The sequence below is a fragment of the Gymnoscopelus braueri genome (genome assembly GCF_963280865.1).
Source record: "Gymnoscopelus braueri genome assembly, chromosome: 17".
Classification (NCBI taxonomy): domain Eukaryota; kingdom Metazoa; phylum Chordata; class Actinopteri; order Myctophiformes; family Myctophidae; genus Gymnoscopelus; species Gymnoscopelus braueri.
Genome location: NC_137617.1, coordinates 18,095,935 through 18,117,658, shown reverse-complemented (window position 1 = coordinate 18,117,658; position 21,724 = coordinate 18,095,935). Strand labels below are relative to the sequence as shown.

The window sequence follows — 21,724 nt, the reverse complement described above, 5'->3', positions numbered from 1 at the left end:
ACTCCCCGAATATTGTTTCACTTAGGTTTTATACTTTTTGGAATATATAACTTTTTAAATCTTACATATTATATCAACATCATAGATGACCGACTTCATAGACTAGCCACATGATGTCTGTGATCCACATGGAAGCCACACTGTGTTTTTTCACACCTTTGTATTTGTAATACCTAACCTGTATTGTATTACCAGCATTAATAACAACTATACGATTTATAAAGCGCTTTTCTAAGAAGATTTTTTGTTAGTTTGCATACTTTGAGAATTTAACGAGCCCATAGGTTTTATACTATATTTTTGTGGACTTGTGGTGCTGTGTCACACTGACCCAGTGGTGAGTTGTTGGAGAGGTCATATTTTCCAATCTCCAGGAAGCGTCCATGTCTGGCCAGACAGCGCAGACTGGCCTGCAGCTTCTCTTCAGCCAGAGAGTTCAGCACCAGGTCCACACCTGGTACAACACGCGCACACACACAAACGTAGATAAACACAATGTGATACAACAAAATGGCTAAGATGTTTTCAATGCCTAGTGTGTTGAAAACATGTTGAAATAGTGAGATATTCTTTGTCAGGCAGTCTGACCTTTGCCCTCTGTGTGCAGCAGGACGTGCTGTTCAAAGGAGGCGTCTCTGGAGTTGGCAAAGGACTGGGCTGTGAGCTGAGGGAACCTGCCCTGTAAGTAGGCTCTCTTCTCTGCAGAGCCTGGGGACAATGAACATGGTGAACATGCTTTATTGCACATTTACAGGCCTCATTGCACATGTACAGTCACATTTTGTTTCTTGAAAAAAAACACTTCTTGATTCTTGTTGATGATTACATGCGGTTTGACTACCTTTGTGTGACCACTTTTAGTTCATGGCTTGGCTGGCATGAAGTCATTTATTTAGAACAGGACAAACAGTAAAGCAGCGTGTACAGCAGGTGTAGTGTACTACTAACCTACTGTGGTGAAGACCTTGCACTTTTTGCTGAGTGCGATAGCGATGGCTGCCTGACCGACGCCCCCTGAACCTGAGTGGATGAGGACACTCTCTCCGGGGCGGAGCCTGCCGCGCACTACCAGAGAGTAGTAGGCTGTAGCATAGACCACTGGCACTGATGCTGCCTGTTCCAGAGTCCTGGGGAAACAGACGAGATAGATACAACAATATAAGTTACATGGCAATCTGCCCATGATATTTTGAGATATCTTGTGTGAAAGTGTATTTTTCAGACAAAAGTTCATCCTCCGGGAAGCCTGACGGTGCACAGAAATTTCAACATGCAGATATACAGTATGTTAGTTACACATAATGTACAGTACAGTATGTTATTTAGAGAGATGTAAGCTGTTGGCTTGTCCATAGAGGCCAATGTAAGTATGTTATTTAGATAGTATGTTATTTAGACAGATGCTATAGACCTGCTATCCTAGTTACTTTGTATCATTTAATAGTTTTTCTTTGCATTCTTTTTACCTGAGCATTTACCCTGTTGTTTGTAGACTAGAGTTCGTGCCACTTATTCTGATCTTGCACTTTAAAATGGCTCTGGATAAGAGCATACACTAAATGCCATAAATTGATCGTCCTTGGCTGCATGTGTACATTCGGTCATGCGCATACTGATACATTCAAGCGTGCACTCTCTGTTGCACGTGGGTGCTCTCAAACACACACCCACACCCACACCCACACCCACACACACACACACACACACACACACACACACACACACACAGTCACACACACACACACACAAATGCTGTTACTAACCAGCTGGAGGGTACATCCCACAGGAAGCGCTTGTCAGCATCTACACAGGTGGCCAGGCCTTTAGCCGGCAGCAGCCCCATCACACGCCGACCGCTAGGGTCACGCCCTGAGAACTCCATACCCAGCATGCACTGCTGCAGAGCAAGGTCTCCTACAATGTGAGAGATGGAGCAAGGTTAAGAGAGTGTGTGTGCTCTATCCAGTTGAAAAGGAAAGAAGCAAGCACTCATCAGACGAGTAGTTCGAAAGTACAAGTGTACAAGGTGCGCGGTTCAGGCGGATAAAGTTCACAGAGAAGAATACCAGCAATCACTTAAAGTCCATATAGGCTCTTATTTATTTAGGTCATGTCACCCCAGCAGCAGCAATCATACGGACGTTTCAGCGTATAAACGTTGAGGAAGGCCGGTGGGCCGAAACGTCCGTATGATTGCTGCTACTGGGGTGACATGACCTAAATAAATAAGAGCCTATATGGACTTAAGTGAGTGCTGGTATTCTTCTCTGTGCTCTATCCAGTTGGACACAGAATAAAGCGCAATGAGAGAATATTTATAGATATTTGTCTTTTACAAGCTAAAAGAGTAATAGCCTGGAAGAGGCCGGACAAACCAAGCATTGCATAGTGGTTCAGGGAACTGTCTGTATGTCTACCTCTGGAAACAATTATGTATATTCTCAAGGACAAACAAGAGTTGTTTCAGGAGGTGTGGGTCGTTTTATACAATATATGGCAAACAATAATCTGTCACATTTAATGGAAGAACCTGGAGAGGAGTAGTGCTGATGTGATGTTATTGTCATTGCGTGTTATTATTTTGTGATTGTCTTGTAATGTTTAAATGTAATTGTCCATTTTGTTTTCTGTCATGTAATGTAATGTAATGTTGTTTGGAAAAAGAAAAATTCAATAAATATATTGTAAAAAAAATATATATAATGTGTGTGTGTGTGTGTGTGTGTCACAGATAAAAGGGAAAAAGAGAATGAGATAGCACAAATAACAATTTTACCTCTCTCTTATTTGTAATTTAGGCTATATATGTGTGCTTTTATGTTGCCTGCACCTGGAATGGCGTCTGGTGGCAGTTTGCCAGTGGCCAGCATGATGTCTCTGAAGTTGAGGGAGCTGTAGTAGACGTGACACAGCTGCACGTTGGGGTCGGTGGCCACAAAATGGCGGAGAGGCGAGGCGATCCAGCGCAGTGACGACAGGTCACCACGGGTCAATACGTTGACGTAGGCCTGCTCTGTCAACTCCTCGTTGAGATCTGGTGCGACAAAAAAACACATATGTGACCTCAAACCCCTTGTGTCCCTTTTCAGGGCATAGGCAAACATTCAGTGGAAATAGGCAAAGGGATCTGGTGTAGAGGGGAAAATGGGGGGAACCAAGTATAGACCGCTGGAGGATACCGGGGAGTCAATGAAGGATATAGGGTTAATGACATTCCCTGCGCGATAATATGCATTTTGATCTATGTATGAGTTATGTGTTTGAAATTGTGTGAGGAGTTTCGTACCCTGAGTGATGAGCTGGTGTCTGAAAACGCCCCAGTGCCCGTCTCGAAACACGTTCATAACCAGATCCCCCTCCAGTACGGACTGCATGGAATTGTGGGTAGATTTCAGGGTTGGCGCGGCTGATGATTCGTTGAGGTTGGACACAAACGCACAGCTGGTGATAACGTGGATGAGAAGATAAAGATGTTAGTACATTTGGTGAAAGCACCTTATGTGCCACACATACCTATACAGTATACAACTCTGTGTATCTTACCGTATGCGGTTGCCCCCAGGTTCTTGCCGTAGACAGTTGACCATTCCCACAACTCCACAGTGGCCCTGAGAGGCAGTCAGCCAAACGGGGGAGTCTGAGGATTCTGCCAGTGTCGCCTGGACAAGAAACACACACATACGCACACAATTATATAGAGTTATGGATATAATAATGACAGAAAGACCATGCTTGGAAGGAATCTAGCAATAGAATATATAAACTTGAACGCAATCATGTGTTGTTCTATAAGAAATATACACACTTCACATTTTACAGACACTGAAGAGCTCACCTTGAGAGTCTCCACCCACTGGTAGTCTGTGCTGTCCACAGGCAGGAAGATGGGCTGCTTGCTGGGCAACTGGCGGCGACAGAGGAAGAGGGCGGAGCCATAGAAGGACTTCTTGACAGCAGCCAGGGTGAGAGAGGCGTCTGAGAACATCTTCTCCCACTCAGCCTGGAGGAGAAGAGAGGGAGATGATGATAGGTTCATAGGTTCGGGATTTGTAGTGCGCCCCCCCCCCCCCCATCCAGTTATTACACTGGCCCGGGGAGCAGTCCGAAGAAAGAGAAAAAACATAGGAAGAGACAAAGAAGACTAGACTAGGACAATAAGAACTCAGTCAATAAGTCAGTCATGTTAATAAATATACCTCGCACTTACACCTTCCATGTGTTGCTACTAGTGAGGCCAGCTGAGGCATTCATATACTGTGTCTGCTATTTTCCGTGCGAGGCCCCGCCCATAACAATGTATAAATCCAGCTTTACTCATGTTTGCTGAAGTGAAAACGGAAAAGCGTTTCTGCCTTTCTAGGTGTTCAAACTGTTCATTACATGCCCAGCCTTTATTTGCCCTGGGTGAGGGGACTGATAAAAGGACAGAGGGGGTGATAAAGCTGAGTGTTAAAACAGAGTGGGAAACAGCGACCTCCAGTGGTTTACACAATGTCTAACGTGTGAGTAACAGCAATGACAGTTTTCAGCCAACTTGCTGCCCACACTGTTGGGAAATCCCACCATGACTACTATTTTGTTTGTCAGGGCACTTTGTTTTTGTTGATAGACACTATATTTGAATAAATTGATTAACATTACCACATGTTGTCATCTTCGTGGATAAATAAATAAGTAATAATAATAATAAATAGCAGTAATAATAAATGCAGCTCAGTGTCCGCCCTGAGACTGGGAGGTCTGGCCGAGTCATAAAAAGGCTATAAAAGAAAATGGTACCCAATGCCTCCCTGCTTGGCACTCAGCATCAGAGACACACTTGTGTTATGTCCTGGGGGTGTACTTGTCCATCAAGTTGACTCACACTAAATAAATAGGCTCCTGACCTATAATGGGCCACTTGATTCCCACGGCTACTTACATACTTACTATGTGATCAATATCTCTATGCCCTTCTTATCCAACCTCGGCAGCGAATGCCTCGGTGATCATACCTTTATATACAACCACTACACAGTGGTATATGTACTGTACCTGTCTGGAGAGTGAGGTTTACCAAACTGACACGGCCTGCATTGTGTTTTTCCTGGCTTTGTGGAAAGCCCCCGCCCCCCATGAGAAATCAAGAAATAACACTACTACCAGTGGTGTAAAGTAACTAAGTACATTTACTCAAGTACTGTACTTAAGCTGTAGGGGGTGCTCAGGGGGTCGGCGACCCCTTAGCTCTGGCGGCTGGGGGCTCGCGTGTTCTCCACATGCACGCGCGAGCACGCACCGTCAGCGGCGGTCTTTAACACCTTAAAGTTTAAACAATAGCCTCTCAAGGTTCGCGCCGTCAGCGGCGAGCCGTTCTCAATAGCCTCTACCTGGCTGCTTTGCATAACATTAGGCTACTCGAGAAAAGCCATGGACTTGAATTGAATGTGTACATTCCTCTCACAATGAGAGACAACAGTCTCTGCACTGCAGAGTGTGAAGGGGATCGCTTAGCAGAGGACCCAGTTCTCTGAGACAAGACAAAGACAAGTTGTCTGATTATTTTAAGTGCTTATGTGTGGGTGAGTCTATGTAAAGGGCTTTTATAGAAAACATTAGTTACTAGTTACTTTGCAGATATAAATGATTACATTATAAAACATACATGAACCACTTTAGCCCTATTTTATACATAAGGCTATTTGAAAATAGCCGATCTACAAGCTCACAACACGTCGCATCGTGAGGCGTTGTGAGCTTGTAGATCTGCTATTTTCAAACAATTTAGTACTTTTACTTTTGGTACTTTAAGTACATTCTGATACCAATACTTTTGTACTTTTACTCAAGTACATTTTGAATTCCGGACTTTTACTTGTAACAGAGTACTTCTACATTGCAGTATCGATACTTTTACTTAAATAAAACATTTCAGCACTTTTTCCACCACTGAATAACACTACTACCAACCTGTGTGAGCAGTCCTTGCTTGTTGCCGCCGCTCTGTGAGGGCGTGGAGAGGAAGGCCACCGTCTCTCCCAGCGTCTCTCCCTTCAGCAGGGTGTGGAGGAGGACAAATCCCCCTTCCTTGGCCCCAGAGACCAGGTTGGCCACCAGCTCCCCGGCGTCTGGCCCCGGAGTGCCCCAGGCGTGGTTGCACACCACCAGGTCCGCTCCGCCCAGTCCGCCGGGAGCGGGGCCCGTCATGGGGTCCCACTGGGCCGACGCGACGCCCAGCGCCTCCAGGCTAGGCTGGAGCGGGGCCAGCAGGTCCGGGGTGGTGGCCGTGGCTGTGTAGTCTACACGGATCATGGGCTGGATGTTGAGGAAGGGTACAGCGTGGGAGAAGAGCTGCCCATCGCTGGAGAGAGCCTGAGTGAAGTAAAAAAGGAAAATTTTACATTTTCAAATTCCGCAAAGTAAAAATGTAACAAACTATTTAATTCCACGATTCCGTATTTGCAAAAGAAATATCACAGCAGTACCGCAGATTGTGGAATCCGTTTTTAATTAAAGTCAGTGGCAACAGGAGCAATAATACCACACCTGGAAATGTATTTTGATCTGATCTATAATGTCACCTGAAGAATGCTTATTATACTTTTATCCATGTTGAGAGTGAATGACAGGCACAGACAATCACTAATCAGGCAGTAGAGTGCTCTGCGCTGTGGCTCTGAACCCCTCACAGTGTAATGAATAGGTAGTATGTGGACAGATAAGACCAAATGGCTTTGCATTGCAGGAAACTGGATACGATGAACACATAGTTCTCTTTCGATTCTTATTGGAATTTCTGTTTTCACCGTCTACTTTCCTCTTCAGACTTTTCTCTTGTGTCAAAAACGAAATGTGGTTCACATGCCTTAAACAATACGCTGTTTCTCTCTTTCTTGCTACAATTTTGTTTCTTACAAAGAAGAGACCTTGAACAGAGAAAGAGTTCCTGTTCTCGCCTGTTCCATCTACAGATAAAATGTTCTGGCTTAGAAAATAATTGGGCTGAGGCCAGACACACTCGCGGACACCTGGTCTAGGCTTTTAGTAGACACTCTCATCCAGAGTGATTTTAGAAGCACAAGGTCGGAACAACAGGATAGCAGGGCTGCCAACCCCCCTTGATTCTGCAGGAGTCTCCTTGATTTCAACACATCTCTTGATTGTAATTTTTCTGTTTCTGGGGGAGGACACTCAGACCCCCCGCTTGGGGCGTGTGGTGATCAGTGCATGCAATCATACAGAGATATTCACTTTTAAGTAATAAATGGTTATTATTAAAGATGGGTCTTTAATTGCTTCAGTCATCAAATACATTTCTGTATAGGTCTACTTTTAGCTTTTTAACTAACTTAACTGTCGTAACATTATACACACAGACACTCTTACCTCCAAGACTTTGATCTTGCCAGGTGTGCAGTTCTCCATGGCGATGTCCAGACAGTGTCTGAAGGCTGAGGCATCCAGCAGGCCTCTCAACAGGGGGTCCTGGAGCAGGCAGCCCCTCTCCTTCTCCACCGTCTGCTCCAGCTCGGACCGCAGGTTACCGTTCAGCTCCAGACCGCACAGCAGTGCCAGCAGCCGCACCAGGCCGGGCTCAGAGGGCTCCGGGCTGGGCAGAGGGGCATCGGACACCCCTTGCAGACCGGGAATGGACAGCTTGATGCCGTGGGAGGCCAGCTTACGCTGAAGCGTGTGGATCAAACCTGCAGGAACAGCGTAGGACAAGCTGCTGTTGTAGAGGGGTTTCAAACTGACGATAATAACAACAATGACTGTTCCAACCCATTATGAACTTCTGTTCCGTTTCCTGGAAACCAGAATAAAATTGTTGGTCAGCAGTTAGCTACAGCTGCTGCAGCCTAATGTATTTATTATGGTGAGAAAATACCGGGAGAAATTATGTTATGGTCTTCCCATTGCTTGACCCCTTCATTCTCCATTGTTAACATAAACATAACACTAAACTGGTTGATGATAGTTGGCCTTAAACACAGAAAGTTGGTCTTAAACACCAAAGAGTGAATTTGCTTAATTTACTAGTTGTCATCTGCTACTTTTTGATGGGATGATTGGATCTCGTACCTTTGCAGAGCCTCAGCTGCTCTGCCAGCTTCTCATTGGCCATCAGGCACTCCGTCTCCACGTAGGGAACAAACACAAACTCCTCCAGTGTGGGCGGGCTCTGCTGCTGTTGGCGCCGCGGTGCCACGGTGGCGTGGAGACCGCAGATCTGGACTCCGCCGGCCGCTATGTTGTCGAGACAACGGTCGACGTGGACATCCACAGCTGTGGGGACGGACAGGAATAAAATGTCAGAGACCTTTCAGTATTCCAAACTTAACCCATTAATACCTGGAACGCATCTGTGTCACTTTAGATGTCTTTGGCTATTCAAAAATAGCAGATATACAAGCTCATAGCGCGGCACCGAGTGCCGCGCTATGAACTTGTAGATCTGCTATTTTTGAAAAATCGTGAAAAAAAAAATGTTTAGATTTTTTTCCAAAAACTGTTAGGATTTAGATTTTTTTTAAAGAATCGCCTCAGGTAATATTGGGTAAATGAGTCCCAGTGTGTGCCTCTATCATTTATTGTGTGAGAGATAACACAGACCTTGCTGGCCCTCCGCGTAGTCCAAGACCTTCTCCCGGTGCAGGGTCGGGTCCACACACACGGAGCGGACCCTGGTTGGCAGTCGCAGGCTACGACCAGACAGGCCCACCACGATCATCTGCAACATGGTGTCCAGGAAGGTCACCCAATTACCTGTCCACTGCAGCTTCCCACTATCACCTGGGACAACCAATCACAAGCAAGGATAGTGTCAGCATTAATTAGTCTTAGGGAATCGTTGAATGCCGATACAGTAGATCCTGCCTCTCTTTCCCGCCTGGCTCTCTCCAACCTTTCCTGTCTCTCTCTCTCTCTCTCTCACTGTCACTATCGAAAATAAAGCAGAAATATTGCAATATAATCAAATAAAGAAAATTATCATAAAAAAGACAGGGTCCTGATCAGCGATTTGCAAAGACAGGAGTGGAACTATAAGGAGATATGGAAGCCATCAAAATGTATGGTATACAATTTGAAACTTAAGAGACTAATTTAAGAGGGAATCATTTAATGCTGATAGAAAGTGAAAACAAGGCACCAGTCACATTTCTACAGAATTTGGATTTTGTGGAAGCCAAGCACACACACACACACACACACACACACACACACACACACACACACACACACACACACACACACACACACACACACACACACACACACACACACACACACACACACACACACACACACACACACACACACACACACACCTGCGTTGTTAGACTCCAGGATACCCTGGAAGGTCTTCCCGTAGTCATAACCACGGAGACGCAGCTCCTTGTAGATGTCGTGGGCTGAAAGCTTCATTTTAGGGTCGCTGTCGTCCTTGCCAACAGACTTGCCAATCTGAGAGCGGAATGAATCCAAGGCTGCGTCCTCCAGAATGCTTACCTTACCTGGAAATGAAAACAGAGGATTATGGTATACATTAGGTAAAAGGGTGGGTGGAAGACTCGATTGATGTTTATGTTAACTGCACAAGAGAAACTAAAAATCTGCTTGTCGGATATTCCCTGCGAGGTGAGACTATGCAGAAAAAAGTAACAGAATTAGTAGATTAATTAGAAGTTTGTGAGATGACCTACCACTGACAGCCAAGTTGCCATTCTCTGAGACTTCAAACTTGTTGGTGGCAGGCATAAGACGCACCTCCAGCTGAACCGTACCTGGGAGAGACAGAAATATACGAGGAAGGAAATCAAAATCTATATTAAATCATGTATTCTCCGCATGTTGACACAAATTATTTAATGTAAAATATATGATACAGAATTCATCATCGCCTCCGTTCACATGTGCTCCCATCCTCACCAGTCTTGGGCAGGATGGTGGCCCTGTGGATGGTGACATCCTCAAAGGTCACGGGGGTCGTTTCCATGACAACGCCCAGGCTCCTTATCAAGGTCCTCCAGGCCAGCACCAGGTAACCGGTCGCTGGGTAGAGGACACGGCCGTCGATGCAGTGACCTAACATGTAGTAGTCTGGAGATTCCGGATTTATGTCTGTGTAATGGAGGAGGGAGTTGGATTAGATGCAATTCCTGTGCATTTTCCCACATGTACAGTTAGTGATTCTGATCAAGAGCAAGATCCAAGTGTGCCAGCACTGCGGTGACGCACTGCATACATTCTCACCAATATTGTAGACAGTGGCAGATGTAGATCCCCCGGAGCCACAGGGGAAGTCCTCTGCCTTTGGGACATCCCAGGTCTGAGCATGGTCCCACTGCACCAGGGGGGAGATCAGCGGAGTGCCAGATGGCACTGGGTACTCCACAGACGGACACAAGCGGTTAGCGTTCACACTGATGCTGCAGAGAAAACAAACAAACAAGAGTAGACATATGACAAAGAAGAAGTGTATAGCAGTGCTACTCGTCTGGGGACCAGCCCAGAACACAAAACTCCTGTTTTCTGTTTATTCCAGTAAAAAAAACTAAAAGCAAGCATTGCTGATCTGAGAAAATAGTGTAGACCAAAGCAGACCAACAAGCTAACAATCCATCACGATACGGTGCTTTGTGAGCTTGTCGATCAGCTATTTTAGACTTTTTTTTTTACAATAATTACGTGCCCAAAATAGGAAAGGTAGGCTGAGTGTGGTTAACTCAAAGTGATAGTACACTGGCCAAACTGAGCTTTGTGAACCTATACTGTTCAAATGCAAATGATTGTATTATTCAAAAACCACTGAACAGGTGACACAATTATAGACCCGTTCATTGAAATTCAGATCGTAATAAATCCCCACAGGTACAATAATGTGATGTGATGCAACGCAAAGCGAGGCAGTTACGAACCCGTTCATGTGGAGCTTGCCAACGTGTGAGAGGAAGAACTCCAGGTTGTTGGCGTGGCCTCTCTTCATCAGGGGCAGAATGGCACAAGTAGGCTTCAGGCTGCGTCTCAGGATGGCCTATTGACAGGGGGAAAGAAGGGAAGGGGAATTAGTCGGGCAAGAAATAAAAACGCACATCTCTTCCAAGATTATTATAGTTTTGCGTCTTTCCTTATATTTTTTAAGGCTTAGTTTTAGTTTAGTTTTAACGTTTTAGTGTTTTTTATTGTAATATGGGCCAGACAGGGACTAGATTAAAAAAGGTTAGAAAAATAGCAAAAATAGCATATCTACAAGCTCACAACGACTCGTTGTGAGCTTGAAGTTTTATTGACAAAGAAAAAATTAATGTTCTCGATTATTTTAGTTAGTTTTAGTTATTTTGTAAATACACAAAACAGTTTGCGTTAGTTATCGTCTTCTTTTAAAGCCACATTTTTTACTAAAATGTATTTTTTTCCCCTCCAAACTCTAGTTTTGGTGTGTTGGTATTTCGTTTAGTTAATTATAATAACTGTAATGTTGATGGCATACCTGCAGCAGAGCGTGGGGGGCGATCTCCACGACAGCGGCGTTGTCAGGCACATGGTTGAGACCCTCCTGGAACAGCACTGGGCTCACCAGGTTGTTGACGTGGTACTCAGCCGAGCTGGTCATGGATAGGGGGGACTCCCAGTCAGACTCTGGGATGCTGGTGCTGATCCACCGGGAAGAGCGCTGTCGGGGCGTTTTGATCACCTTGCAGGGAGAGAGAGAAATGTGTTTGGTTGGTCAATATACAGGGAAATAAATTGTTGTCATTGAACATATATATCATATATCATATCATATATCAGTTCAATGTTGATTGAACTGATATATGGATCAGATAAATCTATTCTTGATAAATATATTTAGCAGGGGGAAAAGGGCATTGCATATTTTATTTAGGGTGCCAAAATGAAGATTTTTTTTTTATTACCCATTTTTACCAGTAGGTGTCACTGTCACACTAGGTGTGTGTTTTTCTGTGTCCAGTAGTTGGCAGTGATATGTACCTTTTTAAGGGCAGCGAGCAGGTTTGGGGCGATCGCGGCCATGTAGTACGAGTGGAAGGCCACACCAGCACTACGCACCTCCTTGGCAAACACGCCGCTCTCCTTCAGCTCCGCCACAAACTTACTCACAGCTTCCTGCAAGCAGCAGACAGACAATACAACATTTCATGTCATCAAGGTGTTTCAACATGCGGGGCAGGAGCTCAGGGAGGGGAGCCCAAAGTCTTAGAGTCAGATCCTGTCTAAAGGAAAAAAACAGCATGGCCATCCAGTGTGTTAATCTTTATATTAGGATGATCTCCGTGCCAAAATATGACCAGATGACAAATATTTACAGGTAGTTGTTACAAGCTCAGATCATACAATGTGCACACATGCACTGAACAAAGAATGAATACTGGATAAATAACATTGGAGTCTCCCTTCCCGCCTAACTACAAGACAAGGACATTCTTGTAACCTACCACAACATCATTATGTGTACTGACCACATCTGGATATCATTGTGTGTACATTACTTCCAACATAATAACTGGCCTTGTGGGTTCAGTACATATGACCCTGTGGGTTCAGTACATATATTCTACCCACCCTGTTAACACAGGGTGAGAACATTCAGTTCTATGATCATTCATCTTACTCTACCCCAAATGTCTTATATACTGTATATATTTCCAGTTAAAGATGCGTTGCGAGCTTGTAGACCGCCTATTTTCAGATATTTAGTGTAGAGCGATAACAGAAAAGACCCTAGTATAGAGCCCTGAGGGACTCCGGTGAACCAAGTAAAGGGTTTAAGTGGTTAATGAAGTGGCCGTTTACCTGAGGACCAGAGATGGTGACAGTGTCCTCTGAATTGTGACAGGCTGGGACCACTCCCTGAGGACACTGAGCCTTACACTCCTCCCATGTCAGCCCTGAGACACACACATAAAAAAGATTATGAAATAGAGAAGTGGTTCTGAAAGGGGGGTCAAGGGGTCAAAATTTGAAATTTAGGGTTGTACATGTGTTTTAGCTTTATTGTACTATCCATGATAACTTGATAATATGGGTAGTATACTGCATGAAAAGTAGATCCATCAGTCAATACCTAGTGCATTCATTACTGTCACCCACACGGACATACAAGCAGGTTATCACTCCTCACACACGCTGCATGCAGTATTCCTTACCGACTGCGGCCATTCCTCCAGGAGGTAGGTTGGCCTCCTTGATGCAGCGGCCTCTCCAGTACGCAGCCAGGACGGCCTCACTGTGGGTCAGGGAGCCGTCAGCGTAGCCACAGGCCAGCTCCCCTACAGAGTGGCCCACAATGCCATCAGGCTCCAGGCCCAGTTTTGTCAACAGGTCAATCTGGGCTATCTGCGACAGGCAGGGGACAGAGAGAGAAGTCATGTAACTTTGCTGATTTGTGTCACTCACTGTAGACATTCATCTCTGTCCGGCGGGGCACACACAGGAGTGGTCTCTGATGGAGACCACACAGTGTGTCAGAGAACCACTTTTCATATCTTTTCACTGATCCCTACATGGGTGACATTAGCATTAACCTAAGGCTGCAACCGTCACGTTTAACCGTAGCGGTTAGGAAGAAATGTTAATTGATAGAGATCACAACATAATAAGACAATAGGAAAACTGTGGAAGATGTCTGGCTCCACATTTCACTGGTTATTACTTTACTATTATAAGAGTATAAGGCAGAGGTCATTCTCAAAAATTGCATTTACATGGAATGTTTAAGTTCAAATACTTATTCTGCCTGATGTTCCCACATTCAAGATGGTGGCTCGACCATACCTGTATGGCAGCGAGAGCAACAAAGGCATGAACTGTGTCTTCAAAGGTGTTCTCGTCGGCCTCCATGAGCAGTGTGGAGATACACAGTCCCGTCTCCTTCAGAGCAACATCGGAGCGCAGGATGGACTCTCTGAACTCGGGCAGTTGCATCATGCTGCGCCCCATGCCAGCCCACTGGGTGCCCATACCTGGGTGGATGGACACACATTCACTTCAATACGCTGTTGAACTGAAAGACATTCTAGCTAGTAAAATACATCGGCAATTACAAATGGGATGGAGGGTTCACAATAGAAAAGAAACGTAAAACCAATTCAGTTGTTTGGAAACACTTTTGTTTCAAGGAGTCTCATACTGTGCATTCACAGTGGTGTCTACACCCCAATGCAATTTGTTTACTGTAATCATCTGAAATTCAATCACAAAGTGATTGAAACAATAAAGGAGCAAAAAAACGACTGTTAAAAAGACTTCATGCATTTTATAATTTTCAATAAGAATGCATGAAGTTTCCAAAGTACCGGTAATTGAGTAATCGTGTAATATTCGTGCTCTCAATATTGACCAAAGTAATCATGATGATTTTTAATATAATCAATAATCAAGCAGCCCTACATTCTATCTCAATACACCTGTTTCACACTTAGTCGCCCGACTGAAATACACCAAATGTGCTATTCTAAAGTTAGCTTGATGGCATTTAACCGCAGACCATTCACCTGAACAGATGTACCAGAGAGGCCTGGGAGTGGCCTGCGTCTGCTGCACCTCTGTGATGTCACTCTGGGAGCCAATCAGAGTGTAGCCTCGGAAGGGCATGCTGGCCGTGGGAACGTCGGACACCTCGTTGAGCAGAGACAGGAAGTTGTCATCCCCGGCGTGTTCCTTCCCCTTATTGAGCAGAGTGCTGACCGCTTCCTCCGTGCGACCGCAGGCCTGGAGGACCCTGGGGACTGCCCTGGGGGGTGTTTCCGTCATCCCGGGAGGTTTCTGGGCGACGCTGTCGACGGGCCGAAGGATCACGTGGACGTTGGAGCCCCCGAAGCCGAAGGAGTTTATGCCTACGATGCCCCCGCGGACGGGGATGGGCTTGTCCACGACGCGGAGGCGGCCGTCGGTCAGGGCGGGGATGTCTTCGTTGGGGCTGTTGTAGTGCAGGTTGGGAGCCCACACGCCTCGCTCCAGAGATAGCACCACCTGTTTGAAGGAGGATCAAATGACCATGAGATGAGTGGATAGTGCGCCAACCACATCATCTAAACGTCCCTGGTTCAATTCCACCTTGAGACCTGTCTTTGTTGTGTCTACACTGTCCTGTCTTAAAAAAATTAGTTAATACTGAGACCAGAATAATTGGAATCCTGAACTCAGTCTGGAGTACTACAAAACTATTAGGGGATCCCTCCTTAACAAAGGCCTTGTTCCACGTTTTACCTTGGCGAGGGCAGTGAGACCGGAGGCGGGCTCGGGGTGGCCCATGTTGGACTTGGTGGAGCCAATGAGCAGAGGGTCTCGCTTTGATTGACAGAACACGCTGACGATGCCGTTCACTTCTTGTGGGTCACCGACCTGGACGCAGAAAAGGAAGGGACACCACAGTCGTTAAGACACACTCCCAACTGGACTGTTTTTCTTTTGCAGAAGGCTTGTTTTAGTGACAAAACTATGAGGCAAATAAAAAGACTTGTACATGAGCTCACCTTGGTTCCGGTGCCATGGGCCTCAATATACTCCACCTGCTCAGGGCTGATATTGGCCTCCTCGTAAAGAGAACGCACCAACCTCGCCTGCATGTCACCTGATGGGAACGTCACACCTGGGAGAAGGGAGGGGAGGGGCATTCAGAAATATCCTTCGGGATCAATATAGTAACTATATGAGAGACGACAATGAAAGTGCATGAGGTGCAGGTCACGCAGCAAGATTCAAATAAGGAGAACTACTGAGAAACCCTGACATCTTTATTTTCTATTTTTATTATTATTATTTATTTTAGTGAGTATAGTGATTGTAAAGTTGATGTAATTAATGTTTTTGTTAAAATGTCGGACCCCAAGAAGACTAGCTTTTGTCATGGCAAAAGCTAATGGATTGAATTGCAGCTTTAAGGACTATATTGAGCGTGTGGATTTCTCTTTATATGAGAGACATGGATGTGCAGTCTACTCGTATTTCACATGATAGTGCCATGACGTTAATATATAACTAATGTAAATATGAGACGGTGAGTGGGAATCCTTCTGAGCCTCTTATATTTGCAAGCAGTGAATCCAGGTGGTAAATGCTACAGGCAATATTTATAGCGCTGGCCCCTGTCCCTGTCTATATGCAGACCCTGTCTGCATATTATAGCTCCTCATTCCAATGCTTGCGACTGTGTTCTCTGGTTCAACTCTGACCTACAAGCAAGGACCCTCACAGCCCGACCAACAGCAGGTGTGTTTGTGATTGGAGTGATAAGTGTGAATTTGATAACAGATATGTAGAAAAATTAAGACTCGTCATGGCAATCCCAGTTTCAGTAATTTAATTGAATACCATTTCAGAGAGTTTGTCATATCTCTGTGTGGGACTTTAGCCATGTGTGTAAGTGTGCTCACCAACCATGTCTGTTTATAAACAGACACTGTGCTTCAGTAGCCAAGTCAGTGACTGGTTGAAAGGTGAGCACGAGTGCATTCCCTTATTTTACTGTGTGTGTGCATGTGTGCATACGTGCGTGCTTGCGTTCTTGGAAACTCTAGCTTAAAGTAGGCACAAGCAAATAGACACACTATACCCTCCATCTACTTTTATTTGTATTCCAACTGGCTAGAGGTGCCTGGGTATGCAAAAGTGTGCTAATTTCTTCAAATTGAGATCAAAATGTGCATTTAATAATAATAATAATAAATAATAATATAGTCACCATTTGTTGTTTTGGGGCATTTGTCACTGTACATTTGCAAATACATGACATGTGTACTCTAGTCAGGGACACCTTGACACATATAGACTAGGCAGGTTGGGGGGGTGAACCAGTGAACTTCTAATGACCGCTGTACCCACTCAGCGACGGCCACTACTAGCAAACACAAAAGCTGCTCACTACTTGGGCACTAGTCAACAAAAGAATGTGTCCAGCAGACAAAGAGGGCATTTCTACGAATGTAATGCGATCCGATGTACCATGTGTGGACAAGACAAACTAGATTGGGTGCGTGGTGCCAACTAAGGAGTCAGAACAGACATTCTCACCCTGCTCTTTGTAACCATCTGTGTTGTTGCCAGCATTCAGAACCGTAGCATAAACCCTCTTAGCCATGGACCGCTTGGTCAGCATCACGGCCACCGCAGCCTCGGAACGGCAGTATCCATTTCCTGGGGGGCAGAATTGGAGGAAAGACCATGGGAAAAAAAAATCTCATTCATATTATGTGCAGAGAATAAGAAATGCAAACTCAGCTTCCACAGTATTCATAATATACTTTATTGTCAATACCTTTATTTTTTATTTTTTACTACTTATGTTTTTACAGCACTTTGGTCAACATTTGCTGTTTTTAAATATAATATGTACGTATAATGACCTTAGAGTATGAGGTTTGAGGGTTTTTCTACCTGAGGCATCGAAGGACTTGCAGGTTCCCTCGGGACTGAGCATGCCCAGCTTCATGAACTGCACCGAGGTGTTGGGCTTGAGGAGCAGGTTGACCCCTCCCACCAGCGCCGCGTCACAGTGTCCGTGGCGGATGGCGTGGAAGGCGTTCTCCAGGGCCAATAGACCGGAGGAGCAGGCGGTGTCGATGGCAGTGCTGGGGCCTGAGAAGATTAAAGGAGTAGTTCACCCAAAAAAGTTACTTATTTTCTATCAATTACACACCTCATGAAGTCTTCAATTCATGGAGATTTTCTTGCTTTTGTCGCATTCCTAAGCCAATAATTTGATGACCGACGGAGTCTCCAGTAGGAGACTCAAAGAGTCTCCGTTGAGATTGAGCCCGATTGAGATTACGCAGGAAAACAAAACAATAGGCTCTATGCACAGCAGCCATATTGGAAAGAAATTGGGCCTCTTCTTACTTTCTTCACAGGTGTTACCAATGATACTAATGAAGGCTCTGTTCCATTCTGGTCAAACAGAGTCAGGGTGCTGCTATTGTGCATGTTGGAAACACTCTGCTACACCAGTGGGTCTCAAAGTGTGGTCCAGGGACCCTCATGGTACCTTGAGGTGGTTATAAATGGCCCCTTACGGGTGTGTAACTCTGAGAGCGTACACATGGAACCAAATGGACCCATAAGGGTCCATTTGGTTCCATTTGTACTCTCTCAATATAGGAGTCCTTGAAATCAAAAGGTTTGAGAACCACTGTGGTCCACTTAATGGAACAGAGCCTTCATTAGAATCATTGGTAACACCTGTGAAGGAAGTAAGGCAGAGACCCAGCTTCTTTCCAATATGGCTGCTGTGCATAGAGCCTATTGCGGGGAAAAACTATACCAGTGTTCACAAAGTATAACTCGATAGAAAACGTTAAAACAGTTGATTCAGATTTCATGCAGAACAAGCCAAAGTGTTGACGCTAGTTGCGTACCGTTGAAGTCAAAGAAGTAGGAGAGGCGGTTGGCAAACATGGCGCGCTGGCACCCGGTCATGCTGTAGCCTAGCAGTTCCTCGGGGTCTCTGCTGAAGGCCTCGCCAGCCTCTGAGCCGCTCACCCCGATGTAGACGCCCGTCTTGCTGCCACGCAGCGCCACTGGGTTCAGTCCTGTGACAACAGACACACACGCTTCAGTTTCAGCCACACTGCAGCTACTCTATTATCCCATTAAAACCAGGAAAGCATCTGTGTCATTTTAGATTGATTGGCTAATCAAAAATAGCAGATATACAAGCTGATAGCGCGTCACTTCGTGCCGCACTATCAGCTTGCATATCTGCTATTTTTGAAAAAACGCCTTTACGCCAACATTTTTAACTCAAATCGTTGCTTCTGGGGGGTCCCTGGAACAAAATATTTTGAGACCAGGGTCGGCGGCCAAATACATATCATTTTGGGGGTCCTTGACATGAAAAAGTTTGAGCACCACTGATATAGCAACATAGGTTTTTCAGAAAACTGTTAGGATTAAGAAGACAGTTGTAGAATTGGCCTCAGGTCTTAATGGGTTATTTAGCCATTTGTCTCTTTACAAGTTTCACCACTTAGGATGTTAGGATGACTTGTGACACGGGTCATGATCCCGATTTGTACCCGTCACATGGGGATTAGGTCTGAGGCTATGGTATGGTACACAAACTGGTTGAGTCACCAGGGTGACCCCTGCGCATGCCACCCACCCTCCTCACATAAAGGCTTTTTTGTCCTCACCTCCATCTACGATGGCCTCATAGGAGACTTCCAGCATAAGTCTTAGCTGGGGGTCCATGGTGTGGGCCTGTTTGGGGTGAACCCCGAAGAACGCTGCGTCAAACTTGCTGATGTCTTTAAGCTTGCCATTTCTCTTGGGCAATCCATACAGACCTGGGACAGAATGAAAAGATAATGTAACCGAAAGAGTTATAAAAGAAGGAAACGATCTATGTTTTCAATTTATTCTGTATTTTTTGTGAAAATGTATGTAAGGAGGAAAACGACAAAAAGACATGCACATCTCAAAACCATATCAGATGGGTGCTAGATCAAAAAATAACTGGTGAAAAAAATAAAAAATAGATTGAAGTTTCGAACAACACAGGCTCTTCCCAGACTTCAGAGTAAGAGCCTGTGTTGCTTGAAACTTCAATATTTTTGCAGATTAAAAATCCTTCTAAAGGGAGTTTAAAAGGGAGTTTAACTTGGTGTGCAGATTTTTCTGTTCCAACTGCATCACAAGGAGTGACATTTTATATTATTTGATATGTCAAATAAAAAATTAAACAAAAACTGGACTGATTACATTCTTACTGTACTTACAGTAAGAATGTATTATCTGTTATTATATGAGTTTTAAACTGATACAAGCTAGTTCAGGTAAACTAACAGGTGAAGAGGATAAGTGACAGATGTTCTTTTACCAAAACATACAAAACAGTCTTTGGAAACCAGCAGGAGGTCTGTCCGTTTGCGCCATTTTCAATCACTATGCAAACACTGTACCAGCAGGCCCTCTTTCCTGCTCTATTTTCTCCGAACCTTGCCCGCCCCCTAGTTCCAGTCTAGCGTGGCGTGCGTGCGTGCGTGCGTGCGTGCGTGCGTGCGTGCGTGCGTGCGTGCGTGCGTGCGTGCGTGCGTGCGTGCGTGCGTGCGTGCGTGCGTGCGTGCGTGCGTGCGTGCGTGCGTGCGTGCGTGCGTGCGTGCGTGCGTGCGTGCGTGTGCGTGTGTGGTCTACTGGGTGTCGGCCGGCCTGGCTGGGACCTATTCAGCACTTGAATGTGAGCTCTAGGTGGTTGCCAAGCACTGAGGGGATGAGTGGCGGTATTCACACAGAGGGGAAAGATGGAGAGAGAGACACAGAAAGAGAAAGAGAGACACAGAAATAGAGAGAGAAAATTGGGAGAGGAAAAAAGGCACTTTACGTAATGAGGAACGGACAAGAAATAGGTCCAGGACACAATAAATTAGACTGAAGAGAAGACGATCAGAGGAAAGCGAGACTGAGAGGTTGAGCTGAGACAGCGGAATCGTTTCATGCCCCTGTACAATCAAGTATAAATCAAGCATGAGAATTGCTTTGATTGCAAGGCCAGGGGACCTCGTCAATAAACGGGCTACTTCGGAAAACAGCCGAGTAGCAACTTGACACCTTCCCAATCTGTGCAGTAAGTATTCAAAAGAATGCTAAACGAGAAGGCCCTGCTTGTTGGGAGGAGGCGGGGCTGTTGTAGCGTGTGTGTGTGTGTGTGTGTGTGAGAGAGAGAAAGAGAGCTACAAATCACCAGGCCACCATTGCCAGGAAGTCTAATTCAGAGTCTGCAGCTTTACTAGAGAGTAGTACAGAGAGACTACACAGTCTCACCTCACACGGCTCTCACACAAGCTCCAAGCTTCATGTGGGTTCAGTAACGTGGTATGTGACAGAACAGAGTTTGGTTTAGGTGGAGCTAGTAATCCAAGCCTGTTGTCCAAAATCCCACATTCATTCATGCAAAGCTTTATTTAAGCCTTGAAAATCATTGAGGTTTCCCCCATTTGCAAAGAAGTCGAGCTACATACACAGTTAAAACTAATTATGCTGAGTTAAACAAAGTGCATAAGTGCATAATTCTACACATTTAAAACGAGTGCTATGAAGCCTTGTAAGTGCATTATAATGCATTATAAATGCATTTATAATGCATCATAGACCCGACCTTTAAGTAAAGTGCTACCTGGTAGTTAATGTGCTGTTCCGCTGATCTTGAGGATACTTTGAAGATAATTCTATGTGATTGGTGCACAAAAGCTAAAGGCAGATTTTCCAAAACCAAGGGACTTGAATCATAAGACAGTTACTTTGTCAGATAGAATGCACATGCACTGTATCACTGCAGAGATCATAACTCAGCAAGTGGCGATTAGTGGATGACTTATCTTTAAGAGTAAAGATAAAATGTTTATACAGTAAGCTGTTCTGGTCAGACGTCTACAGCGATGCGGAAACCCTGGGTTACAACATTTCAAAGTAAGAGATAATGACTGTCATATCTTATTTTTGGCACTAATAAGGGGTCGTCCCGACTGGATGGAACGACAGTGATAGCTCTTTGCAGGTCAATGGAGTTCCTGGAGTGTGACTCAAACGTGACAGTTCAATCCCGACCAGTTCAATCAGTTCAATCCCGACCCAAACCCACCCTCCAATTATTAACCACTTGAACCCTAGCCTTTCTATTCTGCGTCGAACATTCTACAAGCTCACAACGTGTCGCAACGGATTGTGAACTTGTAGATTGGCTATTTCTAGCCTTTGCAAGAACTGAGACAAGAGATGCAATTAGGCTATA

The 21,724-nt window shown here is 45.1% G+C and overlaps 1 protein-coding gene across 1 annotated transcript in view; it reads right to left on the bottom strand.

Annotated features, from left to right (window-relative positions):
* The window catches only part of fasn (fatty acid synthase), a 42,269-nt gene that overhangs the window by 11,069 nt on the left and 9,476 nt on the right, over positions 1-21,724 (bottom strand). Inside the window, exons 3-31 of the mRNA XM_080456180.1 lie at positions 19,131-19,283; positions 18,354-18,527; positions 17,377-17,577; positions 17,014-17,136; positions 15,477-15,592; positions 15,211-15,345; positions 14,496-14,973; positions 13,777-13,964; positions 13,149-13,338; positions 12,796-12,890; positions 11,974-12,108; positions 11,471-11,674; positions 10,899-11,014; positions 10,234-10,409; positions 9,910-10,101; positions 9,684-9,764; positions 9,309-9,494; positions 8,593-8,772; positions 8,062-8,265; positions 7,366-7,682; positions 5,950-6,351; positions 3,836-4,000; positions 3,544-3,659; positions 3,287-3,441; positions 2,831-3,034; positions 1,764-1,914; positions 949-1,127; positions 589-708; positions 332-454 (exon numbers count right to left, since the gene is read on the bottom strand). Coding sequence (XP_080312306.1) covers positions 332-454; positions 589-708; positions 949-1,127; positions 1,764-1,914; positions 2,831-3,034; positions 3,287-3,441; positions 3,544-3,659; positions 3,836-4,000; positions 5,950-6,351; positions 7,366-7,682; positions 8,062-8,265; positions 8,593-8,772; positions 9,309-9,494; positions 9,684-9,764; positions 9,910-10,101; positions 10,234-10,409; positions 10,899-11,014; positions 11,471-11,674; positions 11,974-12,108; positions 12,796-12,890; positions 13,149-13,338; positions 13,777-13,964; positions 14,496-14,973; positions 15,211-15,345; positions 15,477-15,592; positions 17,014-17,136; positions 17,377-17,577; positions 18,354-18,527; positions 19,131-19,283 — 5,259 coding nt within the window. The remainder of the gene's footprint in view (positions 1-331; positions 455-588; positions 709-948; positions 1,128-1,763; positions 1,915-2,830; positions 3,035-3,286; positions 3,442-3,543; positions 3,660-3,835; positions 4,001-5,949; positions 6,352-7,365; positions 7,683-8,061; positions 8,266-8,592; positions 8,773-9,308; positions 9,495-9,683; positions 9,765-9,909; positions 10,102-10,233; positions 10,410-10,898; positions 11,015-11,470; positions 11,675-11,973; positions 12,109-12,795; positions 12,891-13,148; positions 13,339-13,776; positions 13,965-14,495; positions 14,974-15,210; positions 15,346-15,476; positions 15,593-17,013; positions 17,137-17,376; positions 17,578-18,353; positions 18,528-19,130; positions 19,284-21,724) is intronic.